The sequence below is a fragment of the Squalius cephalus genome (assembly GCF_949319135.1).
Source record: "Squalius cephalus genome assembly, chromosome: 7".
Classification (NCBI taxonomy): domain Eukaryota; kingdom Metazoa; phylum Chordata; class Actinopteri; order Cypriniformes; family Leuciscidae; genus Squalius; species Squalius cephalus.
Window position 1 is genome coordinate 2068888 of NC_137128.1, and position 15538 is coordinate 2084425.

At 39.5% G+C, this 15538-nt stretch overlaps 1 protein-coding gene across 1 annotated transcript; it reads left to right on the top strand.

The window, feature by feature from the left end:
* Positions 1-5844: 5844 nt before the first annotated feature.
* Positions 5845-8719, top strand: LOC307161308 (uncharacterized protein; the record flags this gene model as incomplete). Its single annotated transcript, XM_079875935.1, has 7 exons — positions 5845-5926; positions 6353-6574; positions 7006-7157; positions 7378-7552; positions 7691-7863; positions 8204-8332; positions 8663-8719. The coding sequence occupies exons 2-7, from the start codon at positions 6358-6360 to the stop codon at positions 8717-8719; spliced, it is 903 nt and encodes a 300-aa protein (XP_079732061.1). The 5' UTR covers positions 5845-5926; positions 6353-6357.
* Between the last annotated feature and the right edge of the window lie 6819 nt (positions 8720-15538).

Consider the following 15538-nt stretch of genomic DNA (forward strand, 5'->3'; position numbering starts at 1 on the left):
CACAGCCAATGTGAGTGATTCCTTTAGAGTGAACACGGCTGAATCTGACTGCAGTAGATAAATAATAAAAGATAAGATAAAATATACTTTAATGTCCCCCAAGGGGGAAATTTGTCTTGGGCTGCAGTCACTGCGACACACACTTACAACGTACCACATAAAATATACACCGAATATAAACAATACAAACATGCGTCATTACACTGTATCGTGAAAAAAAAAAAAAAAAAAAAAAAAAAAATTTTAAATTAAATTAAATTAATAATAATAATTGCACAACACAGTGGGGATAAAAAGTATACAAGTAGGTAACAGTCATTTGCTACTGTTTAGCATCTTAATAGCAGCTGGGATGAATGAGTTTTTATACCTCTTTAACCTACAGTACGGCATTCTAAATCGTTTACCTGAGGGTAACAACTCTAGTTCCTTATTCAGAATGTGGGATGTGTCATCCAAAATCTTATGTGCCTCCCTGAGCACAGATTTTTCATACAGTGACTGTAGGTAGCACTGTTCTTGGTAGCCTACAATTCTAAAAGCTGTATTGATCAGACGCCCCAACTTAGATTTAAACTGAACTGAAAGATTACCATACCAGGTCTGCATGCAATAACGTATCACACTCTCTAAAATCATTTTGAAAAACAGAAGCAGGAGTTTGCTATTAACACCATACAATCTTAGCCTTCTTAAAAAGTACATCCTTTGTTGCAACCTGGTGCAAAGATTTTCAACATGAATGTGCCAGGTAAGTGAACAATCAATAAAAACACCCAGATACTTATATGACGTAACCTGACGTATTGGTGTGTTGTGAATAAGTACAGGATTAGGTTCACAGATTGATCTTGGATCAAATATCATCTCCTCTGTTTTAGTGACGTTAACCATCAGATGATGAGCATCACACCAGTCCACAAACTGTTTAATTTCTGAGTGGTAGGAGACTGTGTCTTGGTCTCGAAACAATAAGCTAAGGATAGCAGTGTCATCAGAGAATTTAACAATATAATTGTGTGGATGTTTACTCACACATTCATTGGTATAGATAGTAAAAAGGACAGGGGAGCTCACACAACCCAGTGGAGCCCCTGTGCTGATGAATTTAGGGTCTGAGACTGCCTTGTGTACTTTAACATATTGTGTCCTATTAGTTAAAAAGGAGTAATACCATTCAACAATAAGAGCTTACACCCATATTTTTAAGTGTCTCAAGTAAAATAACTGGCTGAATCGTATTGAAGGCCGAACTAAAATCTATAAAAAGTAAGCGTGCGTAGGCCTTCGGATCCTCCAAGTGCTTAAGGACTAGGTGGGTGATGCTACTTATAGCGTCATCTGTACTCCTACCCCGTTTATAGGCAAACTGCCAGGGATCTAACTTTTTGTTAACCTCAGTTTTTAAAAGAGACACCATATATTTCTCAAAACACTTCATTACAATGGACGTCAATGCTACTGGTCTAAAATCATTGTTCTCTTTAGGACAGGGTTTCTTTGGGACTGGAATAATAACAGTCTTTTTCCATAGGGCTGGGATGATGTGAGAGTCAAGTGATCGCTGAAAGATAGGGCACCAGGCTGGAACAAGCTCCTCCGCACATGTTTTCAATAAGCGGGCAGAGATTCCATCTGGACCCTTAGCCTTCCTAGTACACTGATGCTGGAACAGTGACTGTATCTGTAACCAGTCTATCTCATGTCCTATGTTCAAATCCTTGCTGATGGAGTTTAGGATACTAGTGCATTCATTGTTAAAATCCTGAGTTTCAAATCTGAGGTAAAAGTCATTAAATTCATTAGCTTTCATCCGGTCATCTGTAGTGGTTATATGTACTTTACTTGGTGCCATGTTAGTGATAGCTTTCATTGAGTCCCAAAGTTTTTTCGAATTCATGGTTGTGAAGTGGCTTTCAATTACTTCCTTTTGCTGTTTTCTGGCTTTATTAAGCAGTTTGTTCAGTTCCTTTTGCACCACTTTTAGCTCAGTTCTGTCATTATTTCTAAAAGCTGCCTTTTTTCGATTTATGCAGTCTTTTATTTCCTTGGTTACGTAAGGCTTATTATTTGGATAAACCACAACCTCTTTCTTTGTAAGGACGCTATCTATGCAATAATTTATATAGTCTGTGATTGTCTCTGTTGTAACATCAATATCTGTGTCGTGGAACACACTCCAATCTGTACACAAGAAGCATCCTTTTAGTGTTTCTATCCCCTCATCAGACCCCACACGGTGACTGTTTTCACTTGTGGCTTGCTGCGTTTCAGCATGGTTTTGTAGATGGGAATTAAGTGAATCACGTTGTGGTCTGAATTGGCCAATGGGGCTTTTGGTTTGGCTACATAGGCATTTTTAACGTTGCCATAACATTTGTCAAGAGTCTTGTTTTCACGTGTGCTGCACTTAATATATTGTTCAAACCCAGGGAGTGCTAATTCAAGTTTACAGTGGTTGAAGTCGCCCACTACAAACACGGGGGCGCCCGGAGCGCGCTGCAGTTCTTGGTGTACACAGTCAGCAATGCGAGCTGCGGCCCTAGCTGCATTCCCGCTGGGGGGAATGTACACAACGCACACGGCCACACTTCCGAACTCTCTTGGGAGGTAAAACGGTCTCATAGTCAAGTGCAAAATCTCGACATCCGGACAGCAAAGTGTTTCCCTAACTGTGTACTGTTTGCACCAGTTGTTACTTACATACACAGCCATGCCGCCACCTCTCGTTTTTCCGGATTGTTCAGTCCTATCTGCCCTGACAAGTGAAAATCCATCGATGTCAACCAGAGAATTTTGAATATCCCTGTGTAACCACGTTTCCGTGATCACCATTAAACTTGAGGTGCGATACTCAGAGCATGTCCAGGTATTAATCCGAAGTTCGTCTATTTTAGCTCGAAGTGATCTTGCGTTGCATAATATCATTGAAGGTAGAGGAGGCTTGCTGCCTCTCCGTCGTAAACGCTGGCGCACTCCACCGCGCCGACCCCTTTTCCTCGACCGCACTGGCCGAGCGCTCACGCAGGCTGGTAAATCCACAGGTGGAAGATTGGACGATCGGAGTGCCAGCAGCGCATCTCGGGTGTAGGTAGTAAGACGCTGGGCCTGGAAGCCCGCTGAATAAGTTTGGCATGGTACACATAGTCCGACAATGAGCAACACAAGATATGTGTAATGAATAAATCTTGCCATGTTGACTTCACGTTCCCACAGCGCAGCAACACATTCACAAACATACAAGCCAACGCAAACAACAAACAAAACGACGATCGCAGTAGACAGCGTGCCCGGGTCGCAAGCAGAGCAGCGCCACCGGAAGTTGAAAACATGGCCTTGTCCCAACTTTTTGATGTGCAAGATATGAATAAAAATGATGTTATTTAAGCCAGCGCACATACCTGTATTTACATCCTGTTTTCGGGTGAAGTCCAAAGTAGTCGATTGTCGAGTTCAGGCGCGTTCTCTTGAATTGCTTAGTTACCAATGATCGCGCGGGTGAGTTTTTCAGGTATTTTCGCTGGCAGAATTAACATAAATTTTATTAATACAGGTTTAAACGTGCCCATTGAAGTCAACAGGGTGCAAATTTTAAAAAGAGGATAACATGGTGTAGGCAACACCGATTTTTGTCGTTGTTCTCTGTACTGACAGCACTCCAAATGTACAAAAAAATGAGCTCAATGTTAAAATTGACCGGAGTTCTCCTTTAACCAGAAGTTACGAGCTGGATTAGGAAACAGGTGTAATTTAGTACAAACCTTTTCTTCCATCTTGTCAAAGTACGTATAGGAACATTTTCTCTCAACCAAACCTTTTCTTTCGTGTTAGCAGTAACGTTGTGCTTTCTTTTCGACATAGTTACCAGTATTAATGTCTATTAGGGTTGCTGGTGAAGCTAGCTAATGTCCTTGTCAACACGATGTGACCATTTTACCGCTAGAAAGTTACCGGAAACTTCAGCTAGCTAACGTTCCCGTTCCTCGACAATATTAGGGACTTTAAGCAACAGCTGCGAATGGAACGGCTACGGCGACCGGAAGTATGCTGTCACACCGCCGTAGCCAAGAACGTAAAAATCACTAAGCAACCGTAAACAGGACAGCGCAACGCGGCATTAATTCATTTATTGAGATACAAAAAAAATGTCATTTAAAAAAGCAAGAGAAGGATTGCTTTTGGCATTAAATGACAATCTTTTGTCAGAAGAGGAGTTTTTACTATTGTATGATGTAAATAAGTCTAAAAACCTAGATTTACTCTCACGTTGTAGCGAATCCGGCAAATCAGCTGTTCTCCCGTGGTAGACCGTTACAGTGGAACGTCGCAAAGTAGCAGTTAAATTCGCGCATGCGCAATACAACGACAGAATGCGGTTGCCGTTCCACCAGAGGCTGTTGCTTAAAGTCCCTAATAGAGAGCCTAAGTCCCGCCCCTCCACTTCCGGCTCATGGGACCTTATTTCGGAAAAAATATGTATGGAAGTCAATGGCGAGAGACAACTTATCTTTTTATTCCGTCTGAACTGTGCCCTGAACTACACATATGATGTTTGTCAATTTAAAAGGTAATTATGAAAGTCAAGAAAGTGGCAGTTTGTCATAAAACAGAAGAGTAACGTTTAGTTTTATGTGAAAATCGCTCAATGAACTACATCTCTCGTCTCGCACTATGTACGTCACAAGATCCGTTGCTCGTATGTGTGTATTCTGGCTCAAAACACTCAGGCATGACGGCGTAACGTTACCATTATAATGTAAGACTATAGAAAACATGACAGACGTTAGCTTCAGTAAAGTTAGCTTCATTCATTGAGAGAAAAGGTATGACGTCGCATGTGCGCCTTCTGGGTTTGTAGTCTTTGTAATTACGTATTTTCACAGTCTTATACCTCAGCAGTTTTATATCAAGCTGCGACTTTCTTGACTTTAAAATGTATCTTTTAAATTGACAAACATCATATGTGTAAATCAGGGCACAATTCAAACGAGATCAAAATATTTGTTGTCTCTCGCCATTGACTCCCATACAATATTTTTCCGAAATAAGGTCCCATGGTGGTCGACCGGAAGGGGAGGGACTTAGGCTCTCTATGACTACAGAGCAGTGCGAGGTTGTGGGTAATGCGCATGCGCAGGGCCGCTAGATAGATAGATAGCGATAGAGAGAGAGAGAGCGAGTACACTGCAGAACACCGTAGAGGGACATGGAGGGAAAAAAGTAGAAGGTTGAAAAAGAAGGCATCTTTTGAATCACGACCGACGAACGGCCAACAGACGACATAGTTTGGTGAATCTAGAGTTAACATTACGATTTAAGCTTCAATATTTGAGCTTAAATTTGAAATACATTTATTTAAGTATCAACTGATTTTTTTAATGGCGAACGTTAACTGGTTTAACATTACATGTTACAGTTGTAGTTAGCTAAATTAAGTTAGCTCACAGTCACTTTCAGCTTATATTACCCAAAGTGGTGCATTTTAGCAAGATTAGTTAAGTTAACGTTAATTATCCTTATTTTTAATAATATTTATATGATAATAACACACGTTGGATGAGTCTTAGATTATAACAGATCCAGTAACGCATTGGCAGAAGGCAAAGATAACATGGCAAAGTTAACATTTTTTCAATGTCTGCATAAATATTTGGTCTCCACCATTTTATTTTCATGTCAATATTACAGAACCTTTGTTTTTGATTCTAAGGTTTTTAAACCAGTAAATAGAATGATTATTTATATGTTTACTACATTTGGTTGCACAGCCTTTGGCCAAAATATTCATGTTCAAGAACATCTTGTAGTCAGTAAGTTAACGTTAATGTGCTTTCAGTATTTCTCTAACGTTACTGTCTGTTAATAGGAAACACCGGACCCACCGGACCCTTTCTGGTTGGTTGTAGGCTATAGAGGCACCTGTCAGGTAGGACTGGGCTAACGTTATATGAAAGAAATTAATATCACAAGAATCATAAAGACATATCACATTATCTGCTCACCTCTATTAAATCACTTAACCTATCAATAACCTAATCTGCAATTTTCAGATTATATTCCTTTGGATATTTCAAATCAAATTTAGAAAGAAATGTGTTTAATATGTGCTTGATATTATCAATTTAGACAACAGGATTGTGTATCACAATATATTCAAAATGGGTCTTAAATTTCATTTTGAGTGGCAATAAAGTCTTAAATATAACTTGCCTAACCCTGCAGATACCTAATAGTAGAAGTGTTTTTTGTCAGAATACTGAAGTTAAATGTTAGCTTAATAACAGTTTCTGTCTGCCAGTCATTTATTGATTGCTAAGCCAAACAATGATTTTTATTTATTTGATAATTTTAGAACACATGGAGAGGAAGTTTGCAGTGGTGCGGTGGAGTGAAGGGGAGGATTTTGGGAAGCTCAGTGACATAAGAACTGATGCCATAAGGGGGTATGATGATTCCAAGATGGACCAGGATGGGAATCCCTTTGCCACCTACTCAGCCGTAATTGAATGGCGCCATGGGAGGAAACAACGAGGAGGCTGGCCTCACTACAGAGGCACTGTCATTTTTGTTAGTGGTAAGTTAAGAGTTACTAACTTACTCTAATTCACACAAACACAAGTACTATGTGGTTTTGACGCTGTAAGTGCCACAATCAGTATGTCATCTGACAACTATGTCAAAAATGAACTAAAAATTTAACTATGTTAAAAATGAGATGAAATAATAACACTTTGACAGTTGAAACCAGGTTGAATAAAGCTTTTTGAATAGTTGTTTATGTCAGGTGTCATGTATTATGCATAACCCCCTGAATATTTGCGTAGAGTATACATAGGGTATGCAAGTATACAAGTATATGAGCAATGCATACAGAGCATGCATGCAGTGCTTGCACTTATTTTGGAGCACACATCACTAACTTCAAGTATATTTTCAGTCTTAGTGTTACAAGAGGGTGATCTGGTATAATCAGCTGTTTGAGTATAACTTGCTTTTGTTTTCTAGCTACTCGTTTTGAGACAAACCGTAAACTGAACTCACTGCTGAAGGAAGAAGAACCTACAGAGCTGACAAAGAGGGCCTCAGTGGCCCCCCAAAAATATGGGGACGATTCAGATTGCTCAACTGATATTGAAACTCAGTCTCAGCAAGCAAAGGTGACGTTAATTTACTTTTAGCTCCTATGCAATGACCATATTTCCCAGTGGTACAATGTACATAGAATGTGTAAGGCACTATTGTGTAATAGGCATTACTATCTAGCTAAATCTGTAAGGATTCTTGATATTGATTCTCTTGTACATAATGGCTGCTCAACACCAGCAATAGCTGTCTTTTTATTTTGGTTTTGTTTTTTTCCTATCTCTTGACACCCAGAAGTCAAAGGCTCCCAGGAGGACAGACCCTGCAGAAGAGTTTCTTAAGCTATACGGTCAATCACAGCCTTCTTCAGATAATCACAACAGTCCGACTCAGACTGTGGTTGAATTAAAGCAGGAGATCAAGGACCTGAAAGAAGAGAACGCGAAGTTGAAGGAGATTGTTCTTCAAGGTATCATTGATTCATATCAAATATTGAACATCAGACAAGTAATAAACCTTTCTCTAAAATGACTGTAGGCTGAATTGGCTGTATTGTCCTAAAGGAGTGATAATAATAAATTATTTGTTTTTGATGTACTGTGTGTAGATGTGCCAGGACTCCTACTGAGCTTGAGGAATATAATAGATTCGGCTGCACCTCCTAAGAGATCCAGGGTGGAGCCTACCAAAGCATTACCGGCCCTTCCAGGGTCTCCTCAGTCCAGGTCCAGTTCTCCATGTCATGTTCTCCAGATCTACGCTGTCCAGTTCCACATCTGTGTCTCCATCCCTGACTGCCTCCCAGTCTTCTAAGGTAATTGTTTTTTAAAGAATAAATAAATACAGCATATAAAATAGATCTACTGCTTGCCAGACTTACTTTTAATTCAATTCAATTCAGTTCAAATTTGCTTTATTGGCATGAATGTAACAACAATATTGCCAAAGCATCCCACAAACCACATAAAAACAATCAACCCCATACATTTCATTAAACAAGTAATTACAGTGTAAAGTAATGAGTATGGCAGATCTAATGTGCTTATATGTCTAAAGTCTGTTGGGCTGAAGAAGTCAGACATACTGGTATTTTAAACTTTAATGCTCACCTTGTGTCCAGGTTGAGATCCATCCTGGGACCGGAGTCATGGTTGAGAAACTGGCGTGGGCCTATGCCATCAATGCCAATTCGGCAACAGTCTTTGTCAGGCATCTGCTCACCGCAGTCTTTCCAGTGGAAATACCGCTGGTGAGCAATCTTCGGGGGAACAAACGAGGCGGAGGAGAGGCTCGTCAACCATTAGACAAAAATAAATTGGATGCCATTTACAGTATGTTTTCTTCTTTTTAATGGGTGTTTGACCAATAGTCTCTGCTTTTGTGTGTTTCCTGATTCCAGCCTACTGTAATAATTTTTGCATTGTTTTTTTGTTCATGTTTAGGTGCAACTCTTGAGAAGTGGCCAGGGACCCAGCTTTCCAGCATTGGAAGTACGATCAATGCCAAGATTACAGAACTCCGGTCAAAAAGTAAAAATGCTGGTGTGTAAACTGTTTTGTTTGCTCTGAGTTTCACACAGGTGTGTCACATAGTCCTTGGCCCTGGGGCAAAACAGGTTCTGACTACTGTCTACTGAAAGTATTTACTGCTTATAGTGCCTGTTTATTCTGAGGTATCCAGTGTGCAGAAGAACAAAACTGGCATATATGTAAGCCATTAAGGCATTTTAAGTTTACATTCTAAAATGTTTTTGTTTGTGTACTTTGCAATTTCAAAATCGAGTATACTCAAAATATCTAAGTAAACAGTATAGGCAGTATTAGCATTATTCTCAGAGCGATTGATTGCACTTAAGCCCCATGCCTCGTTCCTTGAATGTGAATACACCTGTTTGTATTGACAATGTTTAGTTGTTGGTGGCACTGTTCCCATGTTAGAATAGGAATAGGATAAGCATGTGCTCCTCAGGTTTGTATGCAGGCTTGTAGTGTGTGAAAATATCAAATTGAGAAAGATATTCCTATGTAGTCACAAGTTCATTTAAATCTAATATTTGAAAACATTGTTCTTAGGATTAGGGTTTACTGCTGTCAGTACTGTAATCACAGAAGAGTTTAACTGTTAATAAAGACTATTGAAAAGATATCCTAGCAGCTTTGTTTTTAATATTACAGATGCATTCGGACTGCATTTATGTCATTGTGTGGTAGAAAGTAGTTGATCTGGGTGTTGACCAAACCCTTGCCAGTTTTAACTCTGCTTCATCAAATGTTTTTGACTGTAGAAACTCATATGAAATTATATAATTTCATACATAAAAAGTATGTTTTTAATGCTGCTATGTTCATTGGCTGACGTAAGAATTTTATTTAAAAAACATAAAGACAGCATAGTTTACATGGAAATATTAATAGACATTACATACAAAAAACCTATATAGAATGGTATATATTCATATATAAAAAGTATATGCTTTTATACATACATGGACATGTTACTTGGCTGACATATAACAAACTTATAAAAAACATATAAAGAAAGCATAGTTTACGTTTAAATTAGATATACTTTACGCACAAGAAAGATGTATGTAATTGTAAATATTAATATATAAATTTTATATGTTTTTATAACTAAGACATGTTTTACATAGTAATTAAAAATGCAAAAATGATATGGAACATATACGAAAAACATACTTTGCCATTTACTATCCTTATAAACAGCATATATATTGTTTGTTTGATTCATACTTAATTCATATAATTACGTTGTATGAGAAAAATGTGAAAGTGGCCACTTTCATGAGTAAATCATAATATGAGACATATAACTCTCATAAGACATATAATGCATATAAAACATAAACATTTACTATTGTAGGCAATAGGAAATTCTTACAAGTTTTTTCTGTTTCTTTTCCATCAAAAGCAGCAGTGGCAGCCAAACTTACGAATGCTATGGTTAAAAGTAGTGAATGGTTAAACCACTGTAGCCTGCAGTTAAATCTTTCCAAAACAGTTGGTATGTTTTTTAGTAAAACCACCAACTCTGCAGTTGATCCGGACATTTTTATTACCGGTGAAAAAATTCAAATTGTCTCAGAATTTAAATATCTTGGTATTATCATTGACTCCAAACTTAAGTTTAATTCTCAGATTTCAAAATACTGTTAAGAAAATAAAATCTAATTTATCTAATTTTCGATATATCAGGAATTCTATGTCTACCCAAGCTGCCAAAATGTTTATGCACTCTATGATATTTTCGCATATGAATTATTGTCTAACTACTTGGTCTCAGGCCAACCACTCCGCCTTGCTCCCAATACAGACTATATATAAACAAACGCTAAATAATTTTTGATAAGAAACCACGTCATTTTCATCATTGTAAGATTTTATCAAAATATCATTTGTTGAGTTGGGAAAACTTTGTTAAGTTTTCAAATGGCTGTTTAGCTTATAAAATTCTCAATGGCCTGGCCCCACCACCTCTTAGTGAGTTTAAGATCGGAAAACAGTCGTCTCACTAGAGGTACATTTAGAAGGGACTGTGTTATTAATTTCAGGAAAACTGCTTTTAGTCAGTCTGCCTTCTCTATTAAAGCCTCGAAAGAATGGAATGACATCCCAACGTCAGTTAGAGAATTAAATAGTTATAATGGATTTCATTCTTCTTTTAAAACTTGGCTTTTTAGCAAAAATTTTTTTTTTTTTTTTTTTTCTCTGTTGATTTTGGAAATTGTAGGGTTTGTTGTATTCTGTTATATTTTGTTATGTTTTGATTAAATTGTTGTTTTTACATTGTATTTTTAGGTTGCCTATTGTACATCTGGCCTAAGACTGCAGATGAAAACTAGCCTCTTGGCTAACTCTGGCATATTTTGACTTGCCATGTTAATATGCATTGTCCTTGTAATAAACTAAACTGAGTTACCATCAACAATGGAAGGGGAGGAGCCGGACGTGACTCATCCCAGGCTACAGCCAACCAGGTCTTAAATAGGCAGAATTCCTTGCTGATAGGTGCTCACTAATGTCAATCATCCCCACTCATCTCATTCATTCATTCATTTGGTTACATATGGAAATAATATAACCATAAACATTCTTACATTAGTACTTAAAATAGATCATGAGAATTAATTTATGATGGCACTCATACTTAGAACAGTGTGAAAAAGAGAGATGCATTAAAACGAGACAGTATACACACAATCTCCTAACTCTACGTAGGTCAATATCAATATCTAAATGAGAGATGTAGCTAGCTGGCCTCCTTACAGGAATAATGTGAGCTATTGTGCTGTAATGTACCATAATATATTGTACTATTGTGAATATTCACTCATTTATTCTTTATTTCAGACCCTTATGTCCATATCATAAAGTAAACGAAATATAAGAAATATGACATATAGGTGGCCAATGGTAATCATGCAAGATTCGTTGTATTTTGTGAACGGCTCGTTACTAATCTTAAATGTATTCACTTCATCTAACGTTAGGCTAACAAGCACATAGACAGGTAAGTTAGGAAACAACAGTTAGGTAAGTTAGCTTACCTGAATCTGACAACCTGTTCAGCACCCGCCGGGACTTCTTTACCGGAACATCGTAGCCGAGCCTTTACTCGGGGTAAGGGTGTTCGTCAGTCGGCTCCCCGTCCATAAAATGGTACGAACACACATAAGAGCGCTTGGGTGAGCACTTCAAGTTTAGCGCCTTCTGCCACTGCCTCAGGTGCTCCTCGTCTTTAGGTGGTGGTGGGTAAAGTACACCACAACACTCCGATCGCTTTAGCCTACATTGTGTTCGTAACAGCGTTGGTTAAATTGTTCTATCCTCTTAATCCAATTGTTATGGCAGCCCCTAACTGAGCATATAATACTCGACATATTTTACCGTTACAACTATAGTATTACGCTAGAAACCAGCGTAGGTCCTTTCAGCCGGAAGTAAGATGACAAAATGAGCGTAATGGCGTCGGCCTTGTTGTCGTGGAAAATAAGGTGAATACCTTATTTTAGAAATCTGTTTTTCTGTAGGCTATATTGATTTGTTGTGTGTTGTTAAGATGAATACAACTGTCTTAACTGAATTTTTCTATGATGTGGCGATGGGGTGTGTAATGTATAGATGACATGAAACCGCATGTGGTTGAACTGGAGTTGAACCTCCCGTATCTTGGTACCCAAATGTTGTATGGTAGAGAGGGACATTACAAGTCAATTCTACTGTGCTGTGTCTCATTCAACGTCCAGTGGTGTACCGGAGGTGGAGCAAGGCCAGCACTGGGGCTAGAGCAGCAAATCCCCATGGGCAGCTTAGGCTTTTGCTCTGGTTTGAGCTTGTTCCCAGGCTAACACTATATTGATGGTCCCATGAGGAGAATGGGTGGCCAAAAAACAGCTCCTCCAGCCCTAACTCATACTGATAAGCTGCCCAGGACTGGTTATACCCTCCTTTCCCACAATTCCTCTCAAAAAGTGACCTCAGCCTGCCCACCATGTGCTGGGCCACATTCTGCACAGTGTATATGGCCCCACCATCAGCAGCAACATCGCTAAAAGGAACAAGCAAAGGCTTGTCCCTCAGCAAATTAGCCAACTTATCGTCATTGAAAGTGGACTCAGCATCCATGACATGCTGAATCTCACCCTCATAGAGCCCAACCTGCTCAATTCCAGCCCTAACAGTAGGCCCGAACTTCAGACACATATCTGACATGTATGTCTGCCCTAGCCCACATAATTCGCTGATGCCTTGGGTGACATGCACCACAGGTGGCCAAGCACCCACTGACTGGATGTACACTCACTTTTTGCAGTCTGTTGTGCGGTGTATTGGCATACAATTGTACAAACGTGAGTGTGTACCCAAGGTCAGTCTCTCTAAAAATCCCCCGAAGTGCCCTTGAGATATCTATACCCCTGTGATCGAGGTTGGAGGAGAAGTTTGCTGTTTCATTTATAGAGAGAGCTGAAAACAGACTCCCTCTATTCCCCACCACCTCCTGCACTCCATACCTCGACCACATTAAGTGGATCCTCGGGTCTTTTGAGTGGACAGACACAATGCACTCAACATCCACTAAAGCACTCAAATCCAGCAGATCATCATCTTTCTGCCCAAACTCTGTCAGTGTAAGCATCACCTCGATGTTAAGGTCCTCAGTTACCTTGCTGATGCACTTTTGCAAGACCATAAACAAGAAACGTTGGTCCCCGTCAAGGATGTTTAAGTGCGACAGGTCATGAAAATTGGCCTTAAGTACAGATGGACGATCCATGTTACCAGGTGCCATTGCACGCAGTGCGGACTTGAACTCAGCTGTGACTGCATTTAACATCTCAGCAGTTTTACATTTTGATGCATGTTTCTCTATGAACATATCATCTATTGCCCCATTGGTTTTGGGCACAACAGAAATGTTCATAAAATACCCCCCTTCCATATGGCCCAGCGTCCAACCAGTGCAATTGTGAAGTGCACTTATATGTTTTAGGGTAAGGGTGCTCAGTTTGAAGTGCTTTTTCAAAATGTCAAAATGTTCACTCATCATATGAGGATGAAATTCTGGCAGGAACAGATAGTGAACACGCCCATGTACCCCACACAACTCCTTCAGCTGGACCACCACCCCATCAATATCATAAGTGTAATACAGACTATCACAGTCTGCACTGGTACAGTGAATGGGGATTTTAAGCTCCTTGTCACGTAGAAACTCCTCCATTCCTGGAAACTGGGACACAGCAGACAAAATGTTGTCTGTATTGACTCTCCCAATGTCAAAAAGCAATGCCATCTCTGTAATTTACTCAAATGTCTGCTGAAAAAATCAAGCCAACCTCTCTATCCACTCTCCTCACACCAACTAACTGCTGCAGTCTGTGACCCTGCTGAACTAGACACTGTTTGTCAACAACAAACTGCCATTCCCACACTTGTCACTGACAGTTCAGTTTAACCAAAAAATATGCATTTTTTAATTTTTTTTATAGGTTTTAATGATCATACAGTGAATATTAATGTTCCAAAAAATCATAATTACACATATAATAATAAATTTAAGGTGAAAATGATTTGTTAATGTATAATTACAACTTTTAATAAAAAAATGCTCTTTAAAAATCACACAACATACTACTTCAGATTTCAACTACTGATTTAGGACTTGGGTAACAGTAGTCATGTGACTCAAGCAGATTTTGCCGAAAATTCCATTGTTTTTGATGTATAACACCCATTTTGTTAAATAATTAGTATGAAGAAACCCTATGCCATGATCCCGCCCCCTAAGCTCAGAATGACATGCATATGGTGTCATCTTAAAGGCCTCATCTGGACCTTACTATTAACCCCTCCCATGCTTCAATATGACCTTCTACTTAGGAGATATGGCCACTTCCGGATCAAATTTGGACTGTCAATATCTAATGACCCCTACATACCACAGACATGGAAGTACACTCATTGGAAAGGTGAGAACTAACCCTTTCGAATGATACCTATTTTGTATTGCTGACACCTTCCTGGGCGGAGCTATAAGTACAATTCCGGTTAAAATTAGACTGTCACCTTAGCAACCACCCAGACCACCATAGCAACCACCCAAAACACCCTAGCAACCAGCCAGAACAAATTATCAAACAACTATAACACCTTAGCAACAGCAGTCAAACACCTTAGCAACCACATATAATCACCTTAGCAACCACCAAGAACAGCCTAGCAACCACTCAGAACAACTTAGCAACCACCCTCAACACCTTAGCAACAGCAGTTAAACACCTCAGCAACCACATACAATCACCTTAGCAACCACCCAGAACAGCCTAGCAACCATCCAGAGCACCCTAGCAACCACCCTTAGCAACAGCATTGTAACACCTTAGAAACCACTTATAATCAACTTAGCAACCACCCAGAACACCCTAGCAACCACCCGGAACACCTTAGCAACCACTCGCAACACCCTAGCAACCACCCACAACACCTTAGCAACAGCATTGTAACACCTTAGAAACCACTTATAATCAACTTAGCAACCACCCAGAACACCCTAGCAACCACCCGGAAAAGCTTAGCAATCACTCGCAACACTCTAGCAACCACCCACAACACCTTAGTAACAGCATTGTAACACCTTAGAAACCACTTATAATCAACTTAGCAACCACCCAGAAAACCCTAGCAACCACCCGGAAAACCTTAGCAATCACTTGCAACACTCTAGCAACACCCACAACACCTTAGCAACAGCATTGTAACACCTTAGAAACCACTTATAATCAACTTAGCAAGCACCCAGAACACCCTACCAACCACCCAGAACACCTTAGCAACCACTCGCAACACCGTAGCAACCACCCACAACACCTTAGCAACAGCATTTGCTGTTACAATTGTATGACTCTAATGCACACACACACTACATAGGAACTAGG